The sequence below is a fragment of the Haliotis asinina genome, chromosome 14 (genome assembly GCF_037392515.1).
Source record: "Haliotis asinina isolate JCU_RB_2024 chromosome 14, JCU_Hal_asi_v2, whole genome shotgun sequence".
In the NCBI taxonomy this organism is placed as follows: Eukaryota; Metazoa; Mollusca; class Gastropoda; order Lepetellida; family Haliotidae; genus Haliotis; species Haliotis asinina.
Window position 1 is genome coordinate 15,147,838 of NC_090293.1, and position 26,537 is coordinate 15,174,374.

General features: G+C 39.4%; 1 protein-coding gene across 3 annotated transcripts; it reads right to left on the reverse strand.

Moving 5' to 3' along the window:
* Window positions 1-1,279: 1,279 nt before the first annotated feature.
* On the reverse strand, window positions 1,280-19,114 carry LOC137261490 (uncharacterized). 3 transcript variants are annotated; one of them, XM_067799245.1, is made up of 6 exons: window positions 18,954-19,114; window positions 18,231-18,366; window positions 10,840-10,953; window positions 10,509-10,637; window positions 8,075-8,158; window positions 1,346-3,644 (listed from the first exon to the last, which is right to left on the reverse strand). In XM_067799245.1, the coding sequence occupies exons 3-6, from the start codon at window positions 10,852-10,854 to the stop codon at window positions 3,504-3,506; spliced, it is 369 nt and encodes a 122-aa protein (XP_067655346.1). In that variant the 5' UTR covers window positions 10,855-10,953; window positions 18,231-18,366; window positions 18,954-19,114; the 3' UTR covers window positions 1,346-3,503. The 3 variants fall into 3 exon arrangements, with proteins under 3 accessions (XP_067655347.1, XP_067655345.1, XP_067655346.1); XM_067799246.1 differs by lacking the exons at window positions 18,231-18,366; window positions 18,954-19,114 and adding an exon at window positions 16,967-17,016 and having other exon boundaries at window positions 1,280-3,644; XM_067799244.1 differs by lacking the exon at window positions 18,231-18,366 and having other exon boundaries at window positions 1,339-3,644; window positions 18,954-19,094.
* Between the last annotated feature and the right edge of the window lie 7,423 nt (window positions 19,115-26,537).

The following is a 26,537-nucleotide window of genomic DNA, read 5'->3' on the forward strand; positions in this document are numbered from 1 at the left end:
ATCAAACTAGTTTTATTTCTGCTTTGACTGCGTTTTTATTATATGCCTGCTTTCATTTATTGGTCAAATATTGTCAAAGCTTTTGACACTTCTCTGAAAATTTTAACAATGAAATACCTCATTTACAAAATTAGGACATAAACCTAGTGTGTTTGAAAACCAGACACATGCTTTACTGAATTCATGGCGACTAAATTTCAAATTTTCGAACGCATTTTCTATCCACTAATTTCGAATTTCCTGTGGGAAATTCCAAAGTCCACGTCAAAATCCATGGAGGTGATATGACAAGTCAAGTGACAAATCTGTCAGTAACTGGGGCAACGGGACCCATATTGCTAGCACAATAACAACTGCACATAGAGCAGAGACCGGTGCGTCACTTGATACAGCGGTTATTGTTATGATCAGACATCATTGCCAAGCAGTTCTCACGATAAGATTTGTTAATGGGCGGTAAAGCGTCAATCCAGAATTGATGCCATCTGAAGTTTCCGAACAACCAATCAGAATCTAATATTTTCTTGATTCAGGGTAGAAATATGAGTAAACGAATAAGTAATTAACTATCGATAACCCTGTTATAAATCTTTCATTTGCTATGTTAGAAATGAGAGCTAGACAAGGTGATCCACTATCCTCTATTCATCTCATGCTTTTGAAACATAAGGAGGCATGACTGAGGATAAATCTAACATAAGGGATATTACAGTGTAACACAATCTAGACAAAATATAAACACAAATATGCTGACGATAGCTATTAAAACACGAAGGACCGTTAATGGTTGGATTGTAACAAAGATTAATTCAAACGTATACGAAGGAGGAATTAGTTCTGATGAATCTAGGTGATAAATAGAGAATCTCAGCCAAGTGTCTACTGACTTCACTTCAGGCTTGCCGGGATATTTTTACTTTTATCAACGAGCGTAGATATACTTGATAACAAGTCGATAAGCTAGATTCTATTTATCATCATAAATCACTATTCATTAGTTTGAACACAGCACTGCCATTAGACTTGCAGTGCATTTATGTCATAGCACTGTGACATCATCAAGTTGGTGACGTCAAATAGTTGTCAAAGCACCGTACGTGTATAATCTGCCGCCAAACCGATATCTCCTAGGAAATATCATATGATCTCACATGACCAATATCTCCTGTGGAACACAGTTTTGACTGATAAATGACATTTGTGCATGTTGAGGATGCTATAGTAAAGATTTGTGATGTGTACCGCTGTCAACATATGGCTGAAGATATGCAAATGGGTCACACAAATAAAGCAATTTAATTACTGAAACTGAATAAAAATCCGGAAAAACACATAAACTATGTCGTACACCACACCCTGCTCTCAGCAAAAGCATTTATTCATTGTTGATCAGGACAAAATGTATGTGAGTGTATTCATTAGAATAATTAGAATAATTGAAAATAACATTTTCAAAATTGAAAAGCACAAACGAAAGACCCCAAGGAATCCATTCTTGTCACAAGAATGAATCTGACAATTAGTCTGTGCCCACGTGCGTAACATTGGTGATGCGTCTACAAAATAGTTTCGTTATGCATAACCTAATTGTCAACTTGACATGTATACATATTTGTAGCTACTTTGAAAAGGAATATTTTTTAAAGACACCAGGATATACACCTCAGGTGTTCTGGATGGAATATTAGATGCTAAAACAGCGTCTGTACAAAGGCGTTAACAAATACAGGTCTTGGAATTAAAGGTAGGCACGAAACATTCATCGCCATCTAATTGTTACAGACAAGACACAATGTTAACATGACCGTTCACGGAACGTTACAAACGAAATGGGTATCTCTTATCACAGTGTTAATATGACCGTTCATGGTGGAAAGGACCCATGCAGGAAGCATATGTACGTCCCCATGATCCCATGTATGCTAATCTACCATGACTTGTTGGGAATTTATAGCTCGTTTTATTTTGCATTGTCATTTATAGTTCAATATTTTTGAAGTAATTGCTGGTCTAAATTTATTCCTTTGAAATCTATTTATCTAAGTGTTCCACGTCAAAATTGTTTTAATGATTTAATAGCCTTTATTGCTAATTTAAGTAACAGTATTGCTGAAATATTGCAGATGAGACCTTCTCTGTATGGATTCATGCAAACATATATCAAAGGTTGCATTAAGCCCGTCGGAACTGGATCAGCATCGCAAAAAAGTATGAGCTACCTGTTTACTGCATACCAACTATTTTAAGCAAATACCCCTATATATAGATATGTGAAGAAACAGTTCGTAACCGTATACCATATTTAATTATCAAATTGTGCGTTTCGTGCTGTAGGCAGGAAACTAGGCATCACTGCCATTCTAACATGTTAACATAGATTTTGATAAGGTGTTTATAGGTGATCCATAATCAACCAAGCTTGTACATTATACCTGTAAATGATAATAATATATTCCTTCAAATAAACTTAATAAACATTTGTTCTCGCCATGTTTTATCATTAGGATTTGGAAATCTAAACTGTGTTAAGGTGAATCTTTTTGTAAAGTTCATTTTCCCCACTTTCCTCCCACAATAATACATGTCCAATATCAGCGAGGCTTCCCAGTTGAATTTGCAAAGAAATGATAAGAAAAAATGTTAGATCATGGCTTGACTTATTTTACTGTTGTAGTCTATATGTTGGCATTTTGAAAAATATCTGTCAAGTTTCCTATTTTCAGATGGTTATGGTAAATAGACGTCTGTAGGCCTAACCGTGAATGAAAGAACAGGCATGTCTGATGACAAGTTGTTAGCCATGAATTTCCTGCAATTTGATGTATAATTTATTAGAGTTCTAGAACTTAAAAAAGAAAGTTGTGACGACAATAGTAATATAATATACAATCTTCGAGGCCTTTCTGTCTTTATTTGATGAGAAAGGTATAACCTACAATTGTGCTACATTTCATGCTTATGACAGGAGGTGCACTAGTCAGTGAAAAAAAACAGCACATCTGCTGGGCTAATTTCTTTATGTGTCACACAAACATACTTGAAAAGTTGAATTATTTTGTTTAAACTGGCGGTCTTTTTCAAACGCTTACAACACGTCAAATAGACCAAATATTGTGTCAGACATAAACGCAGATTTGTCTGTAGACATCATTAACTGTAATTCAGAGGTAATTATTCCCATGATTGCTAGTGCCAAACCGACTTCATGGTCGAAGGAAAAATTGCTAACAAAAACACAGAATAACGAAGGACATAATACACACCCCTGCCGTACACTGAACGGACGCTAGAGTCACATACCTTGAAATGACGTTCTACATATAATTAGGCATAATTATAATATGCTGTTACAGACTATCATATACTAAACAAAATATGAAAACATCATATACCTATTTAAGGAACGTATGTTCAGTACACATTATCGCTACAACGATACGACACATGTGTTATGTTAACCTTGACCTCAGGGTACATGGCTGGTTTCTGGGGGAGTAAGGGAACTAAGTGGTGGGGCCTTTACTTGTACGCTGTGACGAAGTTGGAGAAGTCAGTGCTTCCTGTTTCCTTGCGTGTTCCTGAGAAACCTTCTTCCGACTTTCGTATATTCTTCCCAGGCTCTCTTTACTACTTTGCCGTTTAACCTGAAACACATATACAAGGCACATCAATACATAGCTTGAATTTCACCTTGAACCGAAAATTTTTTTCATAGATGATCTCCGTGAAAAGGTGTAACAGAATTGTGATGCAGAAACAGACGAAGGTTTTTGTTGTGCTTGTTTTGTGTGTTGGTTTTTAATGCGACACTCAGCAATATTCCAGCTATATGACGGCTTTCAGTGAAACATTCGGTTGGGTAGCCTGGTGGTTAAAGTGTTCGTTCGTCACGCCGAAGGCTTGGGTTCGCTTCCTCTCATGCGCAAATGTGTGAAGTCCATTTCTGCTTTCCTTAGCCGAGATATTGCTGGAATATTGCTAAAAGCGGCGAAAAACTAAACCCACTCACATAAAGTAGCGGTTACATTGCACTTGCGCCATTTAACTGGGGTAAAATTGTGTGAGTTCCTTTCCAGATGTTCATGGGTCACACGAAGATTAAAGAATATATAATATTTTAAGGTAGTTTGCATGAAATCTGAATTGTTTTTCGAAGATAAGATACGTCTCCATGTACTGAAGTGAAATATTGCTGCCAGATGAACTCATTTGCATATAAATCTGGTATGGACACAACGGCTGCTTTCTCCAAACTTTCCACTTCATTCTGTGTCTGGCATGGTGTATATAAATTCATGATCATGGAATGACTGGCGTGTGATGAAAGTTCGAATGATGATTTTGTCAGTGAACCGAAGGGAGCATGGGAGCAGTTACCACACCAAATATATAATGGGGATCTCTCACAAATACACACAGACGTACCATTTCTTTTCCTCATTGCTCTCGTTGTTTGATTCCTACCCGATTAGATGTTTGATAGACAGACAGGTTCCTACCCGATCTGATGTTTGATAGACAGACAGGTTCCTACCCGATCTGATGTTTGATAGACAGACAGGTTCCTACCCGATCTGATGTTTGATAGACAGACAGGTTCCTACCCGATCTGATGTTTGATAGACAGACAGGTTCCTTCCCGATCTGATGTTTGATAGAAAGACAGGTTCTTACCCGATTGAAGTCTTTTCTTCTACCGTACTAGGTAAATTAGTGGAAGGGAATTTAATGTATAACCATTTTATATATTGTCAGCATTCCATAATTATCACATCACCAATATGAAAAAGCTTAAATTAAATACTTGTAAAACGTATACCTAACCTAGCCAATCCTAACGCAGTGCACGTTCGTTAAAAACCCCAATAATTCAGCAGGGACGGGAGGACAGAGGAAGTTACACCGACATAATGTCTCAGTAATCAATGAGGAAGTCCATCAAATCACAGATTAAACTTCTACACTAAAGTTTCTTGCTGTACTAGACAATCATTTCTGACGATTTGTTGGGTAAATATTAAAAAAGCATAACACGACATAAATGCATTACATGTACTCTCAGTGGTAGCGACCCGTGAAGGTCCGGGGTAGAACAGACCTTCAGCAACCCATGCTTGCCATAAAAGGCGACTATGCTTGTCGTAAGAGGCGACAAACGGGATCGGGTGGTCAGGCTCGCTGATTTGGTTGACACATGCCATCGGTTCCCAGTTTGTCTCCTCCACAATGCTGAGAACTATTCTTTGTGGGTTTTTCCTTTTCTTAATGCCTCTCTCATGCGTCTTCAATCTATATGACTCCAGTCTGAACATAATGGCATTTGGACCCGTTAATCGAGTGATTGACACCATCCAGACTCATCCAGGCAATTGGGATATTATGAAATGCCAGCGTGTGTCTGGTCACCAGATCCGTCTCCCGCCTCTGACTGGATTCACGGTTTGCTGAAGGTCTATCCGAACTGAATCGGGTCTTTACAGATCATTAGACCAAAAATGCCTTTCTTAATGATACAGTATGGTTCAAAATTATTGAGAATAGCGAAAGCATTTCATATTATTAAACGAGAACAGATCAGATAAAATTGAATGTATTGTGAAAGTGAACTGACCTTTTCACATTGTGTAGGTAACGATTTAATATTTTATCAAGTCTCCTTGAGCTTCACGGCACAGTCTAAGACGGGTAGGCATACTTCCTATCAGAGAGGTTAGTGTCTTGTGAGTTATGCTGTCCCAGTATCGGACCACTTCTCTCTTCATGTGTTCAATTTTTGTCAACCCCTTTTGATTCACACATTCCTTCATCATCCCCCAAATGTTCTCAATGGGATTTAAGTCAGGACTATATGCAAGAAATGGTAATGCAGTCACATTTTTCTCCTGAAACCACTGCTTGGCATGTTTTGCGGTGTGTTTAGGATCATTATCTTGCTGCAAAATCCAATCATTTCCATAAAACACATGTGCATCTGGAAGGAGAAAATTATCTAATATGTTAGTGTAGCGTTGACTTGTCAGATTTCCCTCAAACACACACAGCGGGGTCGTTCCTAATAAGGATATCCCTCCCCATACATGAAACTTTGGGCTGTATTTAGGTCGTCGATACAACGGTGCTGACGCAGACTTTGTCCATATTTTCACATTATTGGGATATACCCATATTGAGCTTTCATCAGTAAAAATCACATTTTCCCAGTCAAAGTTTTCATGTGCCAAACACCACTCAACACGCCTGTCTTTATGTTCTTGTTTCATGAGAGGAGAAGGAATTCCAGTCTTTTTCTCCCATCCAAGATCAATCAAATTTCTTCTAACTGTAGATTTTGATACAACTGTTGATCCCCTTTCTATCATTTCATACCTGATGTTGGAGACGCTTGCCCTTTGCTTTTTAGACGCTAAAATTCCCAGCCGGACGCGATCTGAGAAGTCCAATTTTCTGGGTCTCCCTGCTCCTTTCTGGTGCCCCAAATCCTTTCCCTCTTTAAAATTCTTCCTAATCCTATACACAGTAGAAAGAGGAGTTCCTGTTCTCTCTGCCAATGTATTTACATCATCAATTCCTTGATTACACAACTCAAAAATCAACCTTCTTTTATCTTCAGCAGACATTGTTGACAGTGCTGAGGAAAATGACGTCTGCTACAAATTCAGGGGAGGTAACTCTAATTGTACTATACTCAGTAGGCCAAGATGAGTTACCTCCCTTATACCATTACTTAGTTTTAAGCATCAGTGAATCAGTTGAGGTGCTAGGATAGCTCAAAGTAAGATGAAAAATTCTCAATAATTATGAACCAGACTATATTTACAAGGAGAAGAGGAAGAAGAAAAACAAGCAGGAAATTCGAAAACGTTAGCATACACTAAACAGACATAAAGTTTACCAGAAAGCTTTTTCAACTTTTTTTTTAAAAAGATAGACTTGGAAACAAAAGTAAACCGTGGAGAGTGATTACGTCGTTGATGTTCTTCTTCTTGTGAATGTGTCATTATTTCAAAGTACACTCACATACGGGTGTTTTTGTAATGTTGATTAACACGGAGTAAGGAGTAAGCAGTTGGTCATGAGTGATAGAGACGTTTTGCTGGTTACAGAAAAGGGGTGAGCAATAATGCGTGTAAATATGAATGAACTCGCTTGTCCAACCTAAATGTTACTGAACCTTTGTAGTCAGTTATCTCCCTTGCATCAGTAAGCTGGACAGTGTGCGTTTTTTGGGGGGTACGCAGGTAGGTTGCTGGGCAGGGATGTATGTCTACAGAAGTGAGTGAGTGAGTTTGGTTTACGCCGCACTCAGCAATATTACAGCTATATTGTCTGTAAATAATCGAGTCTAGACCAGACAACCCAGTGATCAACAACATGAACATCGATCTGCGCAATTGGGAACCGATGACATATGTCAACCAAGTCAGCGAACCTGACGACCTGATCCCGTTAGTCGCCTCTTACGACAAGCATAGTCACCTTTTATGGCAAGCATGGGTTACTGAAGGCCTATTCTACCCCGGGACCTTCACGGGTCTATGTCTACAGGAAGGATGGTAGGGAGGTATGTTGACAGGTAAGCAGGCAGAAAGGTTGGTATGGAATCAGGCAGGTAGACAGGAACGTAGATCGGTCGGTCGATAGGTAGGTAGGCAGGCAGGAAGGCAGGCATGGGTGGACTCTGGAAGGTTGGTTGTTGGGCAGGGAGGTATGTGTACAGGAAGGCAGGTAGGATGGGGTGTCGATAGGGTGGTTGGAAGGTTGGTAGACAGACAAGCACTCAGAAAGGTTGGTATGGAATCAGACAGGATGGCATATTGGTCGGTCGATAGGTAAGCAGACGGGAAGGAACGAAGGGAGGTAGGTCCGTGGGCAGGAAAGTAAAGGGAAATAATAGGGAAGTATGTCGGCAGGAAGGTAGGTAGGGAAGTATGTATGTACGCCTGCTTGCATGCATGTATGTGGATAGGTCGGTCGTTGGGTAAGTGGGCGGTGGAAGCTGCGTTGAGTCCGCAGAAATAAAATGAAATACAATCCTGGATGGCAGGTTAGGGATTGTGCTGGTATAAATACCTACCTGTTTGTGTGTATCTTCGCCATTTTGGAATTCGCCAGGTAGATCCACGCTCTTACAGGCGCGCTGACTCCTCCCGGGCTTTTCCTTAGAATATTACAACGTTTTGTTAGTAACATACACGAGGACTTATAATACCCGTTTATGTAGGTATCTATGATTTCATCAAACCAGGTAATACTATAACTGGATAGAATAAGTTAGAGATATTGGTACTTTTATGATTGATAGTTTATTGTGTCAATGAATAAATACATCATTATTCAAAATTTGCATTGCCCCTAACTGTTTTTGTCCAGTATATGATACGTCTGGCATAAATTTCGCATCATCTACTTCAGTGATAAATTCAAATACTATTTTAACAGATAATGTGACACGAGATATGCTTGACAGTCATCGGGCCGGGACGTTGTTCATGACATCAACCACTAGACTGTCCGTTGAGAATCAGCTTTAATATTGCTGTTAGGACAGCAATTTATTACTCGCCCGTGGAAGATACTGCAGTGTAATATTTTTGCGGCAGTATTACATTATGTGATTCTTCAAAGGTATTTAGAAGTTGGCGTAGTAATACAGGACAAATATTTTATGGATAGCAACTTCTTGGGTTTATTTACACGACGTTTCGGGGCTTATCCTAGCCCCCTCATCAGGTTGAGCTGAACTGAACAGTAAGGCTAACTGTTAACTCTGCCCATGACCTCACAATGCTTATGACGTCAGTTCAGCTCAACCTGATGAGGGGGCAAGGATAAGCCCCGAAACGTCGTGAAAATAAACCCAAGAAGTTGCTATCCATACAAAAATTGTCCTGTTGTGTTGTATTAGTTCGATAAACCGCCAGACGTGTGACGTCATAAGGTCCATAGACATGACGTCACAATTCTATAATACCAATACCTCTGTCGCAGTTGTACTAGACCCTGCTTGACTCGCGGAAAGCTGAGAGTCATCACACTGAGAGCTGAGTTTCTATCCGTTTATGTTAGAGTGTAATAAACAAAATGCTAAACTCGGTTCCGTGATGAAATATATCATTTTCATAATTCAACTCGTTTAATGTCGACTGGAAAGTCGTCTAGTAACCTCTATGAAACAAATCCCAAAGCGAGCTGAATTGGACGCTCTGATGATTTCGACGATTGCATTGCTGGCGCTATGTCGGGGAAGTGCGCTCGCGATCGGAGTGAAAAAACCGTTTTATCGGTAGGGCGGATGTTCAGTTCCTGTAGTGGGACGGTTTATTGACAATTGAAATCCAGAAGTCAAGTTATGTAAAGAGCAAATAAACATCGATATTATTTACCCAAGATCGCCAATACCACTTCAGATTCAAAATCAGTTGCCTGTATAACAAAAAATACCGACTGAAATCCAGCAAGATCGTCTGCTGTTGATAGGTTATGTATTACATAGGAAGCCACGTGATCAAAACACTCCCTGGCTGTGCGGAGGTAAAAGTTCGACTCATCGTCGAAAACACATGCAAAATACCCGGATGTTGCAACGGCTACAAATTTGCCGATACGATGTCATCAACGCAATTTTTGTAGGAAACACAAGATATTTTTGTGTGAATTAGATGAATATCTGTATCAATCAAGGTTAGCAAAAACAAAACTTTAAATGACATTTAAGATAAAAATTACGTTTTTGTCTTACATCGTCGAAAACGAACACTGGGGTATGGTAGTCTAGCCCGCTGGCTTTGTGTACTTCTCTGATTGTTGGAATTCCGGATGGGACTCCTCTCAAAAAGGCACTAGACTTTGTACTCTACTGAGAAAGCGTAATCCCAAATATGGCATATGTTACATTTGGCCACTCTCTAAATGGCACTGTGTAATGGACAGCAATAGTTCATATGTTCTTCACTATCCGCATGTACACAGGGTTCAAACGAATGCAATACATACAACCAATACCTCAGTACATCAAGGTTCCAATGGTCCTTGGTATGGTGATCTACCTTCACTTGTTGGCAATCTATAATCTATATTATATTGTATTTATTGTCTGTCACAGCTAAGATGATTCAGATTTCCATACTAGTTTTAGATCTAAAACTGTGATAGATATTTTACAGCCCTTTGCAGACCGGTAAATGTATTATCTAAATTTCTTTTTTTTTTTCATTATTCGTATATAAATTTAGAACATTCTTTATCACGATATGGCTGAAATACTGCCGATGTAATTTTAAATATTAACTCACTCACCTACGTGTTTCACTCACTCACCCACTCACGAACTTTCAGTTCAAAATCAAGCAGCAAATTTAGTGAGGCAGTGGGTGTGGTTTTAAAGCAGTATTCCAACAGTATCACACCAAAAGTGGGTTTCACACATTGTACCAAAACCAGATTTGATACAAAATTATAGATGATTATTGTCAGTTACGCCAAAGAGAGGTCCTGGAAGAGCGACGTACCTGTCTGGGAGGTAGCGCTGGCGTGATGAAGGATAGGGGTACCCTGTTCTTGGATTCCTCCTCATCATCATCAGTCTCCATTGTCAGCCGCCCCATCCTGGCGACGAACTCGAATGTGCCAGGATCATGCTAAATGAAAACCGAACATACTGACTTATCAATTATTTCATGATCATTGTCATCTATGCACTTTTAAGAACATTGTTTGCCGATGCATTGTATAGACCACAAAGTATATCAATCGAGGTGTTAAGCATAACCTGTCCACGTTAGTGATAGTTAGTGCTACAACCATATAGAGAAACCGACACCATGTGTTTACGTGACTTACCCTAGCCGCACACATGCTGATGGTTTGGCTGTTTTCTTTCTGTATTCTGCTCTGTTGGATGTTGGCTGCTTGCTCTTGATCTCTGCCCGTTGGCCGTAGGAGTTACCTTATCTTCTGAAATTATTATAATTCTTTTACATTATGATAAATATTTGCGTCAAAAAGGTTTCAGGTGATTAGGCTCTACATCAGTACTGGACCCCGTCTGCAGGGGCCGTGTTTCAGTGTTATTGCAAACAGTGTTCAAAAAAAATGTTTGTTTTCGATTAAGAGAAAACTTGACCTTCTTTTAATTGCCAGTCTTCGATTATTCCAACTAATTGGGCCGCCAGCTAATCTTACCACACTAAGCCGTAGAGGGGTTGAGGGGAGTTGATGCCCCTGAATAACCCCATAACCTTTCAAAATCCCCCATGATAACTTTTATTCATTTTAGGCTAGACCGATGACGTGAAATGTTTCTCGGCTAACAATTTTGTAATGCCATTTAGAAAAAAAATAATTTTGACTTAGCTGCGTCCCGATCATCCATTTTGTCCACTATAAACAGTGACTGCAAGAACGACTGTGACTGAATCTCCAACTCATCAACACGCGCTTAACTTCCCAAACTGTATTTCTGAGAGAACAAAATCAAAACCGCGTCACTTCTTTTCCTATCAATCTTTTTTTTTTTGAAAAAAAATAGTCATATCGCCCTAGTCACTGATGTGCCCGTGAAACATAAATCATTTCTTTTGCAGCCTTTTGGGAGCTCTCAAATTGAGTCCCAGACACCCTAGTCGTCACTCCTTGGTTTGTACTCACTTCTGAGACAATATGGATTTAGTCCCAGATTTGATCTGACTCTCAGCTGTGACGGTGGATTCGAGCACCGTTTCGATCTGACCCCCAAGCCACCAGTGGTGTCGGATTTGACCCTCCAGACAATTATCATGGTGGATATGAGTCACGTTTCTGACAATCCAGCGATCAACACCGTGAACATCGATCATTGATACGAATTCATAAATCAACCAATAGGATATGCACAGTAACTGGAACAGTGAAACCAGATGCACGTGCGGTACGTGATGAGCGTTAACTTAGACCAACCCCACTTGATGTCGGTGTTTCATATAATGTGCGAATCCCCGTGTAATGCAAACCAGTAATAGCAATTTGAAACTGGGATCGTTTGGTAAACAACTTTTATCCTGATTTAAATATAATTCTGAAATTGAAATGTGGAATTGGCAAGGTAAAGTTTTGAGGATTCGCAGTCTTAATTTCAGTTTGTTTGATTAACATTTTTGTTTAAGTGGAATTCATTGGTGCGTTTTCACGATAAACAGCCTATAAATGGACCAGATTTCCATATTTCTATGACCATTGCATATTTTGACTGTTGTGTCGATGGTAGCAATATTATCGTTAAGATCCAGGGCAGAAAAGATGGGTTCAGAGTTTTAAACGACGAAAAGTGGAGCGCGTTCCTCGCTCAAGAACATCAATGGGCTAATACCCCTTACAGCCTCACTGACACAGGTTACAGATATCACTAGTAACGTTATATTTTCAAATTATCTAGACTTTCAACTGTCGTTATATGTAGTACATACATGTATACAACGTAGCCTCTAAACAACTACAGTGGAAGCTGTCTAAACCGGTAGTTATTGGGACTGAAGAAATAATACGGTTTGGTCAATGCGCCGGATTGTAGAGATGATGATAAATGTACAAGCCACAGACGGGACTGAGATTTTATGCCAGTGTTGACAACATGCCGGATTGAACAGATGCTGGTTTTGACATCTTCCACTGTACTTATCACCTATTTGTCGGCGTGTGGTCAGCGTACAACTTATTTGATTTGTCAAAGTTTAGACAGTCAACATATCATCAGTTTGAGTGAGTGAGTGGGTTTAGTTTTATGCAGCACTCAGCTATATGGCGGCGGTCTGTAAATAATCGAGTCTGGACCAAACAGTCCAGTGATTAATAGCATGAGCATCGATCTGCACAATCTGGGAACCGATGACATGTGTCAACCTAGTCAGCTAGCCTGACCACTCGATCCCGTTGGTCGCCTCTTACGACAAGCATGGTCGTCTTTTATGGCAAGCATTGGTTGCTGAAGGCCTATTCTACCCCGGACCTTCACGGGTGTCATCAGTTAGAGACACCAGCTGTGATATATGAGCATTCATTATACATAATTAATCAAGATGACACAAAAATGATATTTCTATTTAACGAAGTTGATTTTGTAAATATGCTGGAATAATTTTACTTTGAATACATGGGTGATGCAGCTTTACATTGTTTGATAAGATCGTAAGGCATTTCACAAATGTATCAAATGTACACGTTGCCTTTTCCGTCGGCGGTAATTCACACAATAAATCGATTTACTTGATTGCGTGTGTTGGCACAACTGCTTTGAACAGTCGACGATATGATAGAGCTTGTTAAGGGAGGCACGTTTTCTATCCAGGGCTTGGCGTGATTTTGTTTCGGTATATCGAGGCGGTCGGGGAAGCCTAGTGGTTATAGCGTTCTTTCGTCACGCCCAAGTCAGGGGTTCGATACCCCACGTGGATACAATGTGTAAAACCCATCTCTGGTGTTCCCCGCAGTGATATTTCTGAAACATTGCTAATAACAGCGAAAAACTAAACTCACTCACTCACCTAGTAAGCACAACCCCACGAAAGGTGCAAGAAGGAATCCAGCAACAGCAGTAAGAGCAGACCGTGGGTCTACATATATATATCTATATAGTCTTTTGACCCATATATTTCTCAACTATTTGTTTCTGTTAATCTGAACAAAATACAAATGTTCTCCTTCATGTCTGTTTTGTCCGCTGCACCCAATGGAATTTAATCTGGAAGGTTATCGGATTAGAGCATAGCGGTTTAGGTATAAGTAGACCTCGGTATTTTGTTTGGCATGCCGTAATGTAATCCGAAAATACGTTTTTCGTAACGTCGTTTTATTTACCTATTCAAACCTTTTTTCCTAAAATGTCTAGAAATCGAATCCGTTTGTCAAACGCTACGCATTTCCACGCTAGACGACCTCTATATCCACGAAACTAATTTCTTATATACCGAACAGAAACCGTAAAAGCCTAAGGCCTTGTACCGCAAAATACAGACCGTATCCCGTTAAGAGCGTACCGTTTCAACCTACATCATATGGGTACAGAGGGGCGGATACAGCGTTTTGAGAAGGGGTTTGGGAGTGGTGGGGGTCTAGGATGTGACGGGGTGGACACTGTTGAGACTCGCATAAACTGCCAGTAAGAGCAGGTATACACACGATCGTGATCTACAGACGACGTGATCCCCGAGCAAACCAGCCACAGCAAGACTCCTTTGTGAATGTGCATACACCGAAATTGCATTATTGACATGAACGCATTAATGACTTCCTCAGTTGAAGCCATACAGACAGGTTACCATGTCCTTTAGATAATGTGCACACCACGTGATCACTGGCTGCGCGAGACCTTGATCACCTTCACGCAGGCGGAGTTGTTTATTCTCCTTCATTCGCTTTCTTTACACCTGAGGGCAAAACGTATTTCTGCCAGATGACCCTGTCGTAAGTATGTGAAATACGTTTTGCGTCTCTTGGGTTATTATATAGCAAAGCGATTAAAACATTGGATTTTTTCTTGTTTAGGTTAGCACCGTATGATCTGTTACCGGATATGTTCAGATTATGTCCCCTCTATTTACTTGTCGACTGCTTCGCTATGGCTTGAATTAACGGTACACGAAAAAGAAATGTCCTTCAGCTTTCACATAAAAATCGTTCGTGGATCAAACATTGCTGACTGTGGGAATTAACAGGTCCACGTTTGCAAAATTTCACAACTGCAAAAATCAGAAACGTGATTTTATAAAAAAAATATAAATAAAAAAATAAAAATAAAGAAAAAAACCCATCAAAACATCGGGGGATAGTGGTGATCAGCAACTTTTGTGGGTTGTCGCAAACAACAGTAAAGAAGCTTTAACCGACATGTATTTTTAATGCACTTGCACCTTAGCAACTATTACTGACTACTGTCAGATATCGGTTATAATGTTTTGTTACAAACGAAGAGGCGTCAAGAAAAAATTGAGATATCTGTACACGATTTTTTAAGACTTTAAGATTTTTTTGGTGGTGTCATTCAAAGCTTCACATATCAGTGGAAATCTATTGGAGGAAGGTCATTTGTACTAACGGGACATAGGTTGTAGGACATGAAAATGTATATTTGGTGAAGGGACAATGAAAACGGGGAACCGCGGCGTCTTGGCGAACACGCTCACTCCACTAAAAAAAGCAGTACACGTGTTACGTTTTGGGGGTGTCTGACAATCTCAGTCTAGTGGATGGCAATATCAGCTCTTAACAGTGTGTGGCTATTCTGGAGGAAGATGGGTGGCCCATAGTTGCTAAGGTTGCCCCACATGGAGAATGGATATGCCAGGATGACAATGTCCCACATTGCAGGTCAAGATTCACCATGGATTGGAAGCGAAGAAACGACTTTCCATATATGGCCATCACAATGTCCTGACATCAGTATCATAGAAGGTTTTTGGTTAATATTTAACATCCTACTTCAGCGACGAGTGATTGTCAGTCACTGTCGGGATGACTTGATCCAGGGTGTTCACGACATACGATCCGCCGTAAACCTCTTACCTACATTAAATCCTTACACGTGAGTCTTCCTACTAGAATTCGGCACGTACTGAGAGTAACAGGTTTACCTAAACTTATTGTGAAAAAAGCAAACACCATTATGATCGTCATGTCATTTGTGGCAGTTCCCGTTGCGGCGGCCATCTTGTCGAAATACCTATGGCCCGTGACAGTCTAAAGTTGCTGTCCATGATTGTGATATTCTCTACATGAATACTCACTTACTTACATAATTTTGAAAAGACGGGTTCTATTTTTGGTTCTATTTTTGTGAAGGGGTGCACCTTTGTCAGTTGATTGACAACATGTCCGACCAGTAGAGACTAGATCGCCACTTGACATCTCAGTGTCGAGAAATAATCGTCAGCAATGTCCTAAATACTCTTTAAACAAGACCCCACAGATGGTTTAATATTTCCAATTCGGACTTTTAGGTTCCGAGGTGGCGTTTCCAGTGATAATTGAGCTGGGTGTAGGGAGTGATAGCGAGAGTGAATTGGATTGTGAAAGTAACTGACGAGTGACGTCAGTACGTTGTAAAGTTAGTAACCAAAAGCAAACCAATTCAGTTAAAACATGAAATGACTGGTTTCTCTTCAGAAGTGTTGTTTCCCAGGAGAGGTTCTGTAATGAATCCATGTATCCATGTATCCATGCTTAGCACGAAAGCAAAATTAGTAACAGCCTGCGCTTACCTATTGAATAAAGTTAACTCAACATGCCGTTTGTGCTGTTTGACCTCCTGGGTCATGCATATGTAGAGTGGCTGAGGTCACGCTGAACAAGCTGTACAAACGTGTATGTTTAATCACAACTATAATATCAGTGCCAAATTGTGCCTTTCAAAAACTGTGTTTCTGTTTGAGCATAATAGCCTTTTACTCCAAATTGTATGTGTATTCAAGCTTGATCTTTGAAGTTTGACACTGTATTGAACACCAGACGTTCAGATAGAGCTAAGACCCCGACAAACCTGTGATGTGTGGATATCAACTAACTCCTTATAGCACCCCACCTTAAAGCTAGTTAACACTAATAACAAAATAAAAAAAAGAAAAAAAAACTAGTGTTTGCCCTTAACCCTGAAAAGCTGCAGACACATAACAGGTTGTGGGTCCTGATCAGAATGTGTAGGCCCTATATTTTAATATGGCTATTATACTCTTAATCATTGGGGATGAAAAAGCTGCTGGCCAAAAGAACCTGCAGGAAACAAAAGCAGTGGGTCCGATAGGTTTTCATGTGGCCCCAGGCCTAAGAGCCGACGTCAAACGTGAAGACACTAGCGGTAAAGGGTAAGTTTCCAAAATGTATTGGTACTAATTCCGATGTCAATACTCTATTACTTCTCTAGAGATCATGAATGTCAAAAAATGTCGCAAAGTTTAAAGTCCATGAATAATGTGTACTGTATGCTGTACATAAGTATTCCTACCTGCATTGAACACGTTCTTCCAGTGCAAAAGGAAAGGCAAAGCTTTCTGCACTCAAAACATCTCACGTGGTCTTTTATAAACGCGCCGTATTATAATTAGTTGTCGACACAAAAACGGTTACAAACCTTTTTACAATATCGCTTGTGGAAACACCTATTCCTGGGGAATCGGTTGAGGACGGTGTGTCGCTGAATGGTCTTATTGCTGAATATGCAAAAACCTCTATCGCATTATGTTACGTTGGACAACCCAGATTGATGAGATAACCTTGAAGAGGATTTGTCGTTACGTTCCACGTCATTGCTATTATACAGCAACGTGGGTGTTGCATGTTAGTCATTGTGTTAGTGAGGTCAGTTTTGCACGGGCTTTAGCAATATTCCTGCAGTATTACGAAGGGAACACCTGAAATGGGCTTCACACATTGGCATCGAACCCGGGTCTTCGGCGAGACGAGCGGACGTTTAACAACTAGGCTACATCATCGCCCCGTGTCGTTTGTTAATACAAGTAATAATGATAAATGTGTGTTACACTGTTCGATACGTTGCAGCAGTTTAACAATGAGATGCGTGAGTGAGTGAGCGGGTTAAACGCTATTTCAACATTATATAACACATTAGCTGAGCGCTTGTAGAAAGTCAGTTTTGACATTGATATAGTAAAATATGCATGGAAAAATGTTGTACTATCTAGAGGTACCTGTCGCTGCATCTTGTCACGGTGACCCTCATTCCCTTCTCACAGAGGTTACTTGTCATATCTTCCTACAAACCTCTGTTCTAATACGGCCATATTTCGCGGTTCTCATAAAATCCCCTAGCGGCAAACAATGGCAGCAGATTTATCTTCCTTTTTTCTGTCCAATCAGAACACGTGTTACATCGACCTAGATACAACTTGACAAATGGGAGCAATGTGGAGAAACAAATATGACATAGCTGAGTTCTGTCTAGAAGAAACATTTGAGTATCGCGCTCGGGAAGAGGTTCTAGTTTCCACGATGCATCCGGAAATTACCGAGATTTTGCGAACGATCACTTTTGAAACAAGGTCGCTGACTGCACTACTAAATCTGATTGCCTCCAGTTACGAGTCTTGAACACTCGCACCATGAAAGGGTCGTATTAGAACAGAGGTTACGTAGGAAGATATGACAAGTAACCACGTGTGGGAAGAGAATGGGTGGCCTGAACAAAGGCATAGCAAAGGTCAAGGACAGAAGGAGACTGAGTGATGGAACGTCACCCTCAGCAGACTTACACGTTCTGTACCATTCCTGTATATCTCTCTCCAGGTGGGGATTCGAACCCGTGGAGTCCACGACATGACCGTCATTAAAAGGCTAACACACTGCGCCAGTTAATTACCAGAGTCTGTAGGGGGTGAAACTAGTGAGCTGCAAATATCAGAAAACGTATTCATTTTTATGAATATAGAAACCTAGACGTTTGGGTATTAATTCAGTTTTACACACCTGCCAGCACACTATTAATCATATATCTGATTTTTTTTTCAGATAACTTCAGCAACCCAGGCTTGTCGTAAGAGACGGCTAACCTGATCGGGTGTTCAGACTTGGTGACTTGTTTTTTTTCTGTTGTTTGGAGCGGTGGGGTCGCCGAGTGGTTAAAATGTTCACTAGTCACACCGACGACCCGTGTTCTATTCCTCACATGGGTACAGTGTGCGAAGCCAATTTCTGGCGTTCCCCGCCATGATATTGCTGGAATATTGCTTAAAGCGTTGTGAAAGTAAATCCACTCACTCACTGCACTCAGCATTATTACAGCTTTGGGTGACCTAATCTAACCTGAAATTCCCATATTCGGGGTAACATCAAGAGATCCGTGTAATAAATGAGGCTCCGTGTGCGCATGTGTGTTGTAACAGAGGACAACATAGGCGAGCTAGATACGCATTGCACAGCAAATCTTAATCAATAAGGAGAGACAATGATTAATGAGTAACACACGATATCATTACCTTCCCGCAAACTCCATGAACCGATCCTGTCCTTAACATGCAGTTGTTGAGAGAGTGCTAGAAGCAATCCAACGTGGGCGACCAGATACTCCTACATTACTGGCTCGCCTCAGTCCACTGAGTCAGTGTCAATGATTCGATCAGCACTATCAGCGCAGGTACTATCTTGCCGCTGTTCGGGCTGAAAATCATCGATTTGTTTACACAACTACTGTTTTCTTGGAACTCGAGGTTTCCAGTAATTTTCACAGCCTAAATACTAGTTGCTGAGGTTACGATATTACTTCAAAAGCATTCAATGCCAAAATGGTCGAGGCACAAACATGCACTGTGGATCTGCAGCTGTATAACTGTTACTGTTTGTGAAAACAAATCTTGTCGAGTAGACCTGTCGTTTTTGAGACCCACTGAGATGTTTAATTAATTATATACGAATTATGTTTTTGAGTTAGCACAAAGCTGTTTGGTCTGGCACGCAGGCTGCTTCTATTCATCACCTTGTCTCGCGGTATCGCAACACTGATAACTGTTGCCGTGATGTGTGTATCCGATGCATGTCTCAAAATGAGGACACTTGATATTCACGCACGGATAACTTGGCCAGGTTTATAAACGTAAAGAGTACTGGGAATCAGTGAATATGGGTTTAGCCCGCTCTTTGCAATGTTCCAACAATATCACAGCGAGTGAGATAATAAACTGGCTTCGCCTTTTCTGCCTTTGTGCAAAAGGAACGATGACACAATAAGCGAACGCTTTAACTAAGCTACCTATCGCTACTGTAAACTACACGGTGTGCATGGACGTGAAACGTGGAACACAGGTCAGATGACATCATTTGTCGTTTGTCTGTGACGGGTGAATGTCAGGACGTGCATCATATCAAGAGGGTATTTGTCTGTGACGGGTGAATGTCAAGGCGTGCATCATGTCAAGAGGGCGTTCGTTTGTGGCATGTTATGTCAAGAAAGGGATAATCTACAACATACAGGCTCCCTGGTCAAGACGTGCATCCTATCAAGAGAGCGTTTGTCTGATGCATGTTATGACAAGATGTGCTTCATATCAAGGGAGCGTTTGTCCGAGGGATGCAATGTCAACACTTGCATCATATCAGAGTTATACACGGACAGACCCGTGAAGGTCCCGGGGTAGAATAGGCCTTCAGCAACCCATGCTTGCCATAAAAGGCGACTATGCTTGTCGTAAGAAGCGACTAACGGGATCGTGTGGTCAGGCTCGCTGACTTGCTTGACACATGTCGTCGGTTCCCAATTGCGCAGATCGATGTTCATGGTGTTGGTCACTCGATTGTCTGGTTCAGACTCGATTATTTACAGACCGCCGTCATATATCTGGAATATTGCTGAGTGCGGCGTGAAACTAAAGTCACTCACTCACTCACTGTACACGGACACCTGGGTGTACCAGATAGCACCGGTAGCAGTGTGACGCTCGGATGCATATTGGTAGAATGCACAAGGAACAGAGTATTGACTCTGAGCAATTCATTCCACATCACTGAATATCTACATCGTCACCCAAGTGCTTTCGGCCGGGCATTTTACTGTCGAGTGTTTTAGAGAAATGTACATATTCTATTACGAGTACTAAAGTATTGGATTCATGTTCTAGATCAGAGTCCGATTTATCGCCATGCAACTGCTTTGGAACAGTTGTGGAGCAAACACTGATACAATCAGCACAAAAAACTTTGCTCGGAATGAGCGAGTGAGCATGGTTTTATGCCGTTTAAACCCATGTCCGTAATGGAACCTTGGTTTTCTCCATGACGACCGGACGCTTTAACCTTTAGGCTACCCGACTGCCCCTCTTGAGTTCGGAACATAACACAACTATTTGTAAGAAAATAGTTGTGTATCTTACTACTATCATCTAGGTAACAATACCCACGAAAACAAGAAAATAGATCATCCGATTGCAACAGTAATGCGTGACGTTTCATGACCCCTCAACGAGAACTTCACTCTGATAAACTGCTACAACAGGAGAGGCCAAATATAAGTGACATGGCAACACGCTTCCTCATGGCCAAGAGAACCTGTCGGGACACTCCAGCCGAAAGTAATCCATTTGTCAAAAAGTGCTTACTAACGTTCTTGCAAGGTGTGCGGTTGATTCATGTGTTTGACTGGGTTCAAGTCTCAGGGGAACTGGAATGCCAGTATATGACACCAACACGGCCGTTACGTCAGAGGCTGCGTTACGGAAGAGGAAGTTGCGAGAATAACAAGAATACACAAATATTTTTTTGTGATATTTTTTTCTCTCTTGTGGGTTGATTGAGTCAGTTTACGTCTACAACGCTTTTAGCAATATTCCCGCAATATCACGGCGGGGAACACCAGAAATGGGCTTCGCACAGTGTGCCCATGTGGGGAATCGAAGCCGGGTCTTCCGCGTGACGAGCGAGCACTTTAACCACGAGGCTACCTCACCGCCCTTTGCGGGCTGAGGACGGAGGTGAGATAATTATAGGAAATACGTATGGTCTTTTCACTTAATGTAAGTTTTACCAAACCTGTTGATCAATTCAGTTATGATCCTAACCCATGCTCCATTAAGGAGATGTTATGTAAATCTGGCTATGGTCCATGCAGATAACAACAGTACTTAAGTCCCCATGGTCCCAAGGCTTTTTTTAGGCTGTTTTGTTCTGTTTAAGAATATCTTTTATGACCACACCCTTTTAAGTTTTAAATGAATATCTGTGATACTACAATAGGTTAACTGTCCATCAACGACAAGCGTTTGGTCAATCTGACTGAAAGCTGTGTAAGAACCTATACAGAAACATCTCTTCCACAGGTCACCTATCCTTGGAATGTCCACAAAATCCATTGACAACAACTCCAAATATAGAAACGGTTATTTAATCATGTCAGCTACTTTGATCTTAAAGGCAACCAACTTCACTTACAGGTACAGGTACAAATAAATAAACATTATGTATCAACGGTCAGGTAGAACATGGACGTTTCAGACCTTTTCCATAGATAGATAGATACAAGTACATTTCTTGGAGGTCATGCACTTAACCAGATTAACCGTAGTGCATGTTGATCATTAAATCCAAACCAGATATGTATGTATATTTTGAAACACAAGGCATAAACTAAGTCAGTTAGTGTAAAAGTACCTTAAAAGGTATATTCAATGTGTGAGTTACAATCCAAATCAGATATGTATGTATATTTTGAAACACAAGGCATAAACTAAGTCAGTTAGTGTAAAAGTACTTTAAAAGGTATATTCAATGTGTGAGTTACAATCCAAATCAGATATGTATGTATATTTTGAAACACAAGGCATAAACTAAGCCAATTAGTGTAAAAGTACCTTAAAAGGTATATTGATGTGTGAGTTACAATCCAAATCAGATATGTATGTATATTTTGAAACACAAGGCATAAACTAAGCCAATCAGTGTAAAAGTACCTTAAAAGGTATATTGATGTGTGAGTTACAATCCAAATCAGATATGTATGTATATTTTGAAACACAAGGCATAAACTAAGCCAATTAGTGTAAAAGTACCTTAAAAGGTATATTGATGTGTGAGTTACAATCCAAATCAGATATGTATGTATATTTTGAAACACAAGGCATAAACTAAGCCAATTAGTGTAAAAGTACCTTAAAAGGTATATTGATGTGTGAGTTACAATCCAAATCAGATATGTATGTATATTTTGAAACACAAGGCATAAACTAAGCCAATTAGTGTAAAAGTACCTTAAAAGGTATATTCAATGTGTGAGTTACAATCAAAATCTGATATGCATGTATATTTTGAAACACAAGGCATAATCTAAGTCAATTAGTGTAAAAGTACTTTAAAAGGTATATTCAGTGTGTGAGTTACAATCCAAATCAGATATGTATGTATATTTTGAAACACAAGGCATAAACTAAGTCAATTAGTGTAAAAGTACCTTAAAAGGTATATTCAATGTGTGAGTTACAATCCAAATCAGATATGTATGTATATTTTGAAACACAAGGCATAAACTAAGCCAATTAGTGTAAAAGTACCTTAAAAGGTATGTTCAATGTGTGAGTTACAATCAAAATCTGATATGCATGTATATTTTGAAACACAAGGCATAATCTAAGTCAATTAGTGTAAAAGTACTTTAAAAGGTATATTGATGTGTGAGTTACAATCCAAATCAGATGTGTATATATATATTTTGAAACAAAAGGCATACACTATGTCAATTAGTGTAAAAGTACTTTAAAAGGTATATTCAGTATGTGAGTTTAACAGAGACATAATGTTTAAGAATGTGTTGGTCACATAAAAGTTTAACGTGTATTCTCTGAAAATGATTATGATCTGAAATAATTAAGTATAAGTAAATTACAATCAATCTGAAACTGAAAGTATATCTCCCTCTACAAAAAGTCAGAAGAACATTAATAAACATATAGACAAAATGACATAATATTTTCATAATATCTGTGCCTTTACCAACACTTATTAACTGCGAACACACAACACAAATAGAATTTATTGAAAGAAAATATATGAGATATGATGTTAGGAGAGACTTTTATCACAGTAATGCCTATCAATTGCAATATTCAACCATTCCTCAAAACACAGGATGAGCCATCACATTAATAACACAACTTCACAAATTCACTGTTTCTACATAATAACATATGAATCCTCCAATAACACATCAATAGTACAACGATCCAAGCTTGGTCGAACATTTTGGACACTGTTGGCACTTTTAATATCACCTTTTAGTTTGCATGAATAATGTTTTTCACAAAATTTGAAATTGTACAGGTCTTGATTTACGATGTAATTGTAACTTTTTCTCTTTGAGAACTGGATCATATGAACTCATCAAGTAACACAGACAACTGGCATCACTGAACTGGCACGTTTTCAGTACATGTTTAACAAATACATACAAGTGCATGAAGAAGAATAAAACTGATGTGCTCTCTGCTAATTACTGTAAGAATTAGAAAATGGCTGTAAACCATACTTTTTTTATTAAAGGTAAGGTAGGATTAATAAATACCTAATAGAAAAAAAACATTCTACCAAAACAAAAAAGAATGCTTGCCTATGTGTACAAGCAGATAACAAGTCTTATATTTTTTTCGCCCTTTATTGGTACTGGTACTTATCTGATATCCAGATACCAATTTGTCTCAATCTATGTTCTTTATAAGCAAGCTATTCTATCAGCAGATAAGAATATCCATAATCAAAACCAAACATATAGTCAATAAAGGTAAGAATGTAAAAAAATATTAATAAAATCCATGTTTTGGAAAATTTATATTTTAAAGACAATATTCAATGAAAAAAAAAACACTTATTGAATAACTTCTGCCATCCAAAAAACACCCACTCAAAAAGGAAAAGTTAATACAACAGTATACACAAGTGCTGAGGTGTATTGAGTGAGTGAGTTTAGTTTTATGTGGCACTCAGCAATATTCCTGCTATATGGCAAAAGTTTGTAAATAATCAAGTCTAGACCAGACAATCCAGTGACCAACAACATGAGCATCAATCTGCACAATTGGGAACCATCTGGTCCATCTGGACATCTGGTCCACCAAGTCAGTGAGCCTGACCTCCCGATCAATGTTAGTCACCTGTTACGACAAGCATAGTAGCCCGAGATGTATTGAATGGTTTTGTAGTAACCACAGTATGTCTCCTGCTGTCATCCAGTGTACAGTCTGTGTAGAAAGGACTGTCAGCATTCAAGACAGTCATTGTCTGTCAGTCTCTGATGACAGCTAAGCGAAAATTTCTACATTAGCATTTCCCTTGAAAGATTAGGGAGAGGGAAGGAGGGAGAGAGAGAGGGAGAGAGAGAGAGAGAGAAGGAGAGAGAAAATTCCCAAATATGGGGTTCTAGGGTCAAAGCTCATAAGCTTTATTTCTCAGAACTGACTCTAGGACACATGGAAATTTGAAGGAGTTTGTCGTCTTACTTACAGAACAATATTTATCACATACAGTAACTGCCAGAACCTGTATTTCAGCATTAATCAAGGCACAAATGTTAATAACTCCATTTCTTCATACCAGATACATGATATTATTCTATCATTCAAGACAAACATAAAGTTCTCACAGGCTGGATTTTCCTTTAAGAAAGTTGAGTTCCACATGGAGTATGTTTGTATCCCCATTTCTTCGTATGACATACATATTATTATCATACTGTTGTTCTTGGAAAACATCAATATTATCAGTTGTAAGCTTTCTTACTTCAGAAAGAGGAGTTCAAAAACCACAAGAACAATTATATTTAAATGAAATACAAGGTCACTTGACAAAAACATCCATGACGCAATAGGAGTGTCAAAATGCCTGAGATGTTATCTCCTGTGCTCAACATTTAAACATTGTAACTCTTGAATAACACACAATAAAATACAAGCATTTACAAACACAAATTCATCCACTACAAGTACATATTATGCACACAAAATATCTCAGACTGGAAGAAGGTAATGTCAAATAGTCATAACACAAGGTGTTAATGAAGAGCCATAGCAAACACATGCAAAGGAAAGGCAAATGTTCATCTACAACATAACACTAAGTACTGTCATGGTAATTGTAGGCAGAAGTGTCTCAGTACATCAATACTGTGCAATCTGTCTAATTCAGACCGGCTTGAGACCGACTTTAAGATGTCCAAATTAAACAGCAGTCCAAGTTACACAGAAATTCCCTGTAAAGGATTACATCAGCACCTGAGTTCAGTCCGGTATATACAGCAATCCGAGAAAGACAGAGTCCGAGTTGGACAGAGAGCATTGTACTGTGTTGAATCATGACTCCATAGTTTTGTCATACTAACTGTTGGCAAAAAGGAACCTCAAAACATAAATAGTATGATGAACTAAGACACTGCTGTATTTCAGGCAAGGTATATGTATGGTGGGTTTTCTGAAGGTCAGGTGTATTTCTTTAAACACGAGTAAATGGAAGATGGACAATATACATTAATATTTCACCAAAACACTAACCAAGAGTCAAGTAGCTCTACCCGTAAAAGAGTAACACAGCAATCAGTTGGTCCCTTATGCTATATATGATATATATTCACTAAAAATTGTTAAGAAAACAACCCAATATTGAAACATATTATCATGGTAAAATACATTGTAGATTAATTTTTCCAATTATGGCATCATAAGTGTTAGATGCAATTTAACTGCTTTTAATGATTCACTGTAGATTTGGAGGAAACACACGCACAGCTGATTGCTAAATCTGGCATTGGTATGAGAATATTCACCCATAACCTGCGAATACAAACAAGGTCATGCTGAGAATCAGATGCAGTTCTAATGGTAAAAGAGTACACCTTGCAATGTTGCATCTGAAATCCCAAATATGTTTTTACAAGACAGGTTATGCATTCATCAATACTGGAATTTCACCGAAAGGGAACGGTGTCGATGTGCATTTTTGTCTGTACATAACACCCGAAACATTATTTTGATATAAAGGTGAATATAAGAGGGTGAGCAATATATTTTGGTGCACACAATACCCAAGAAGACGTA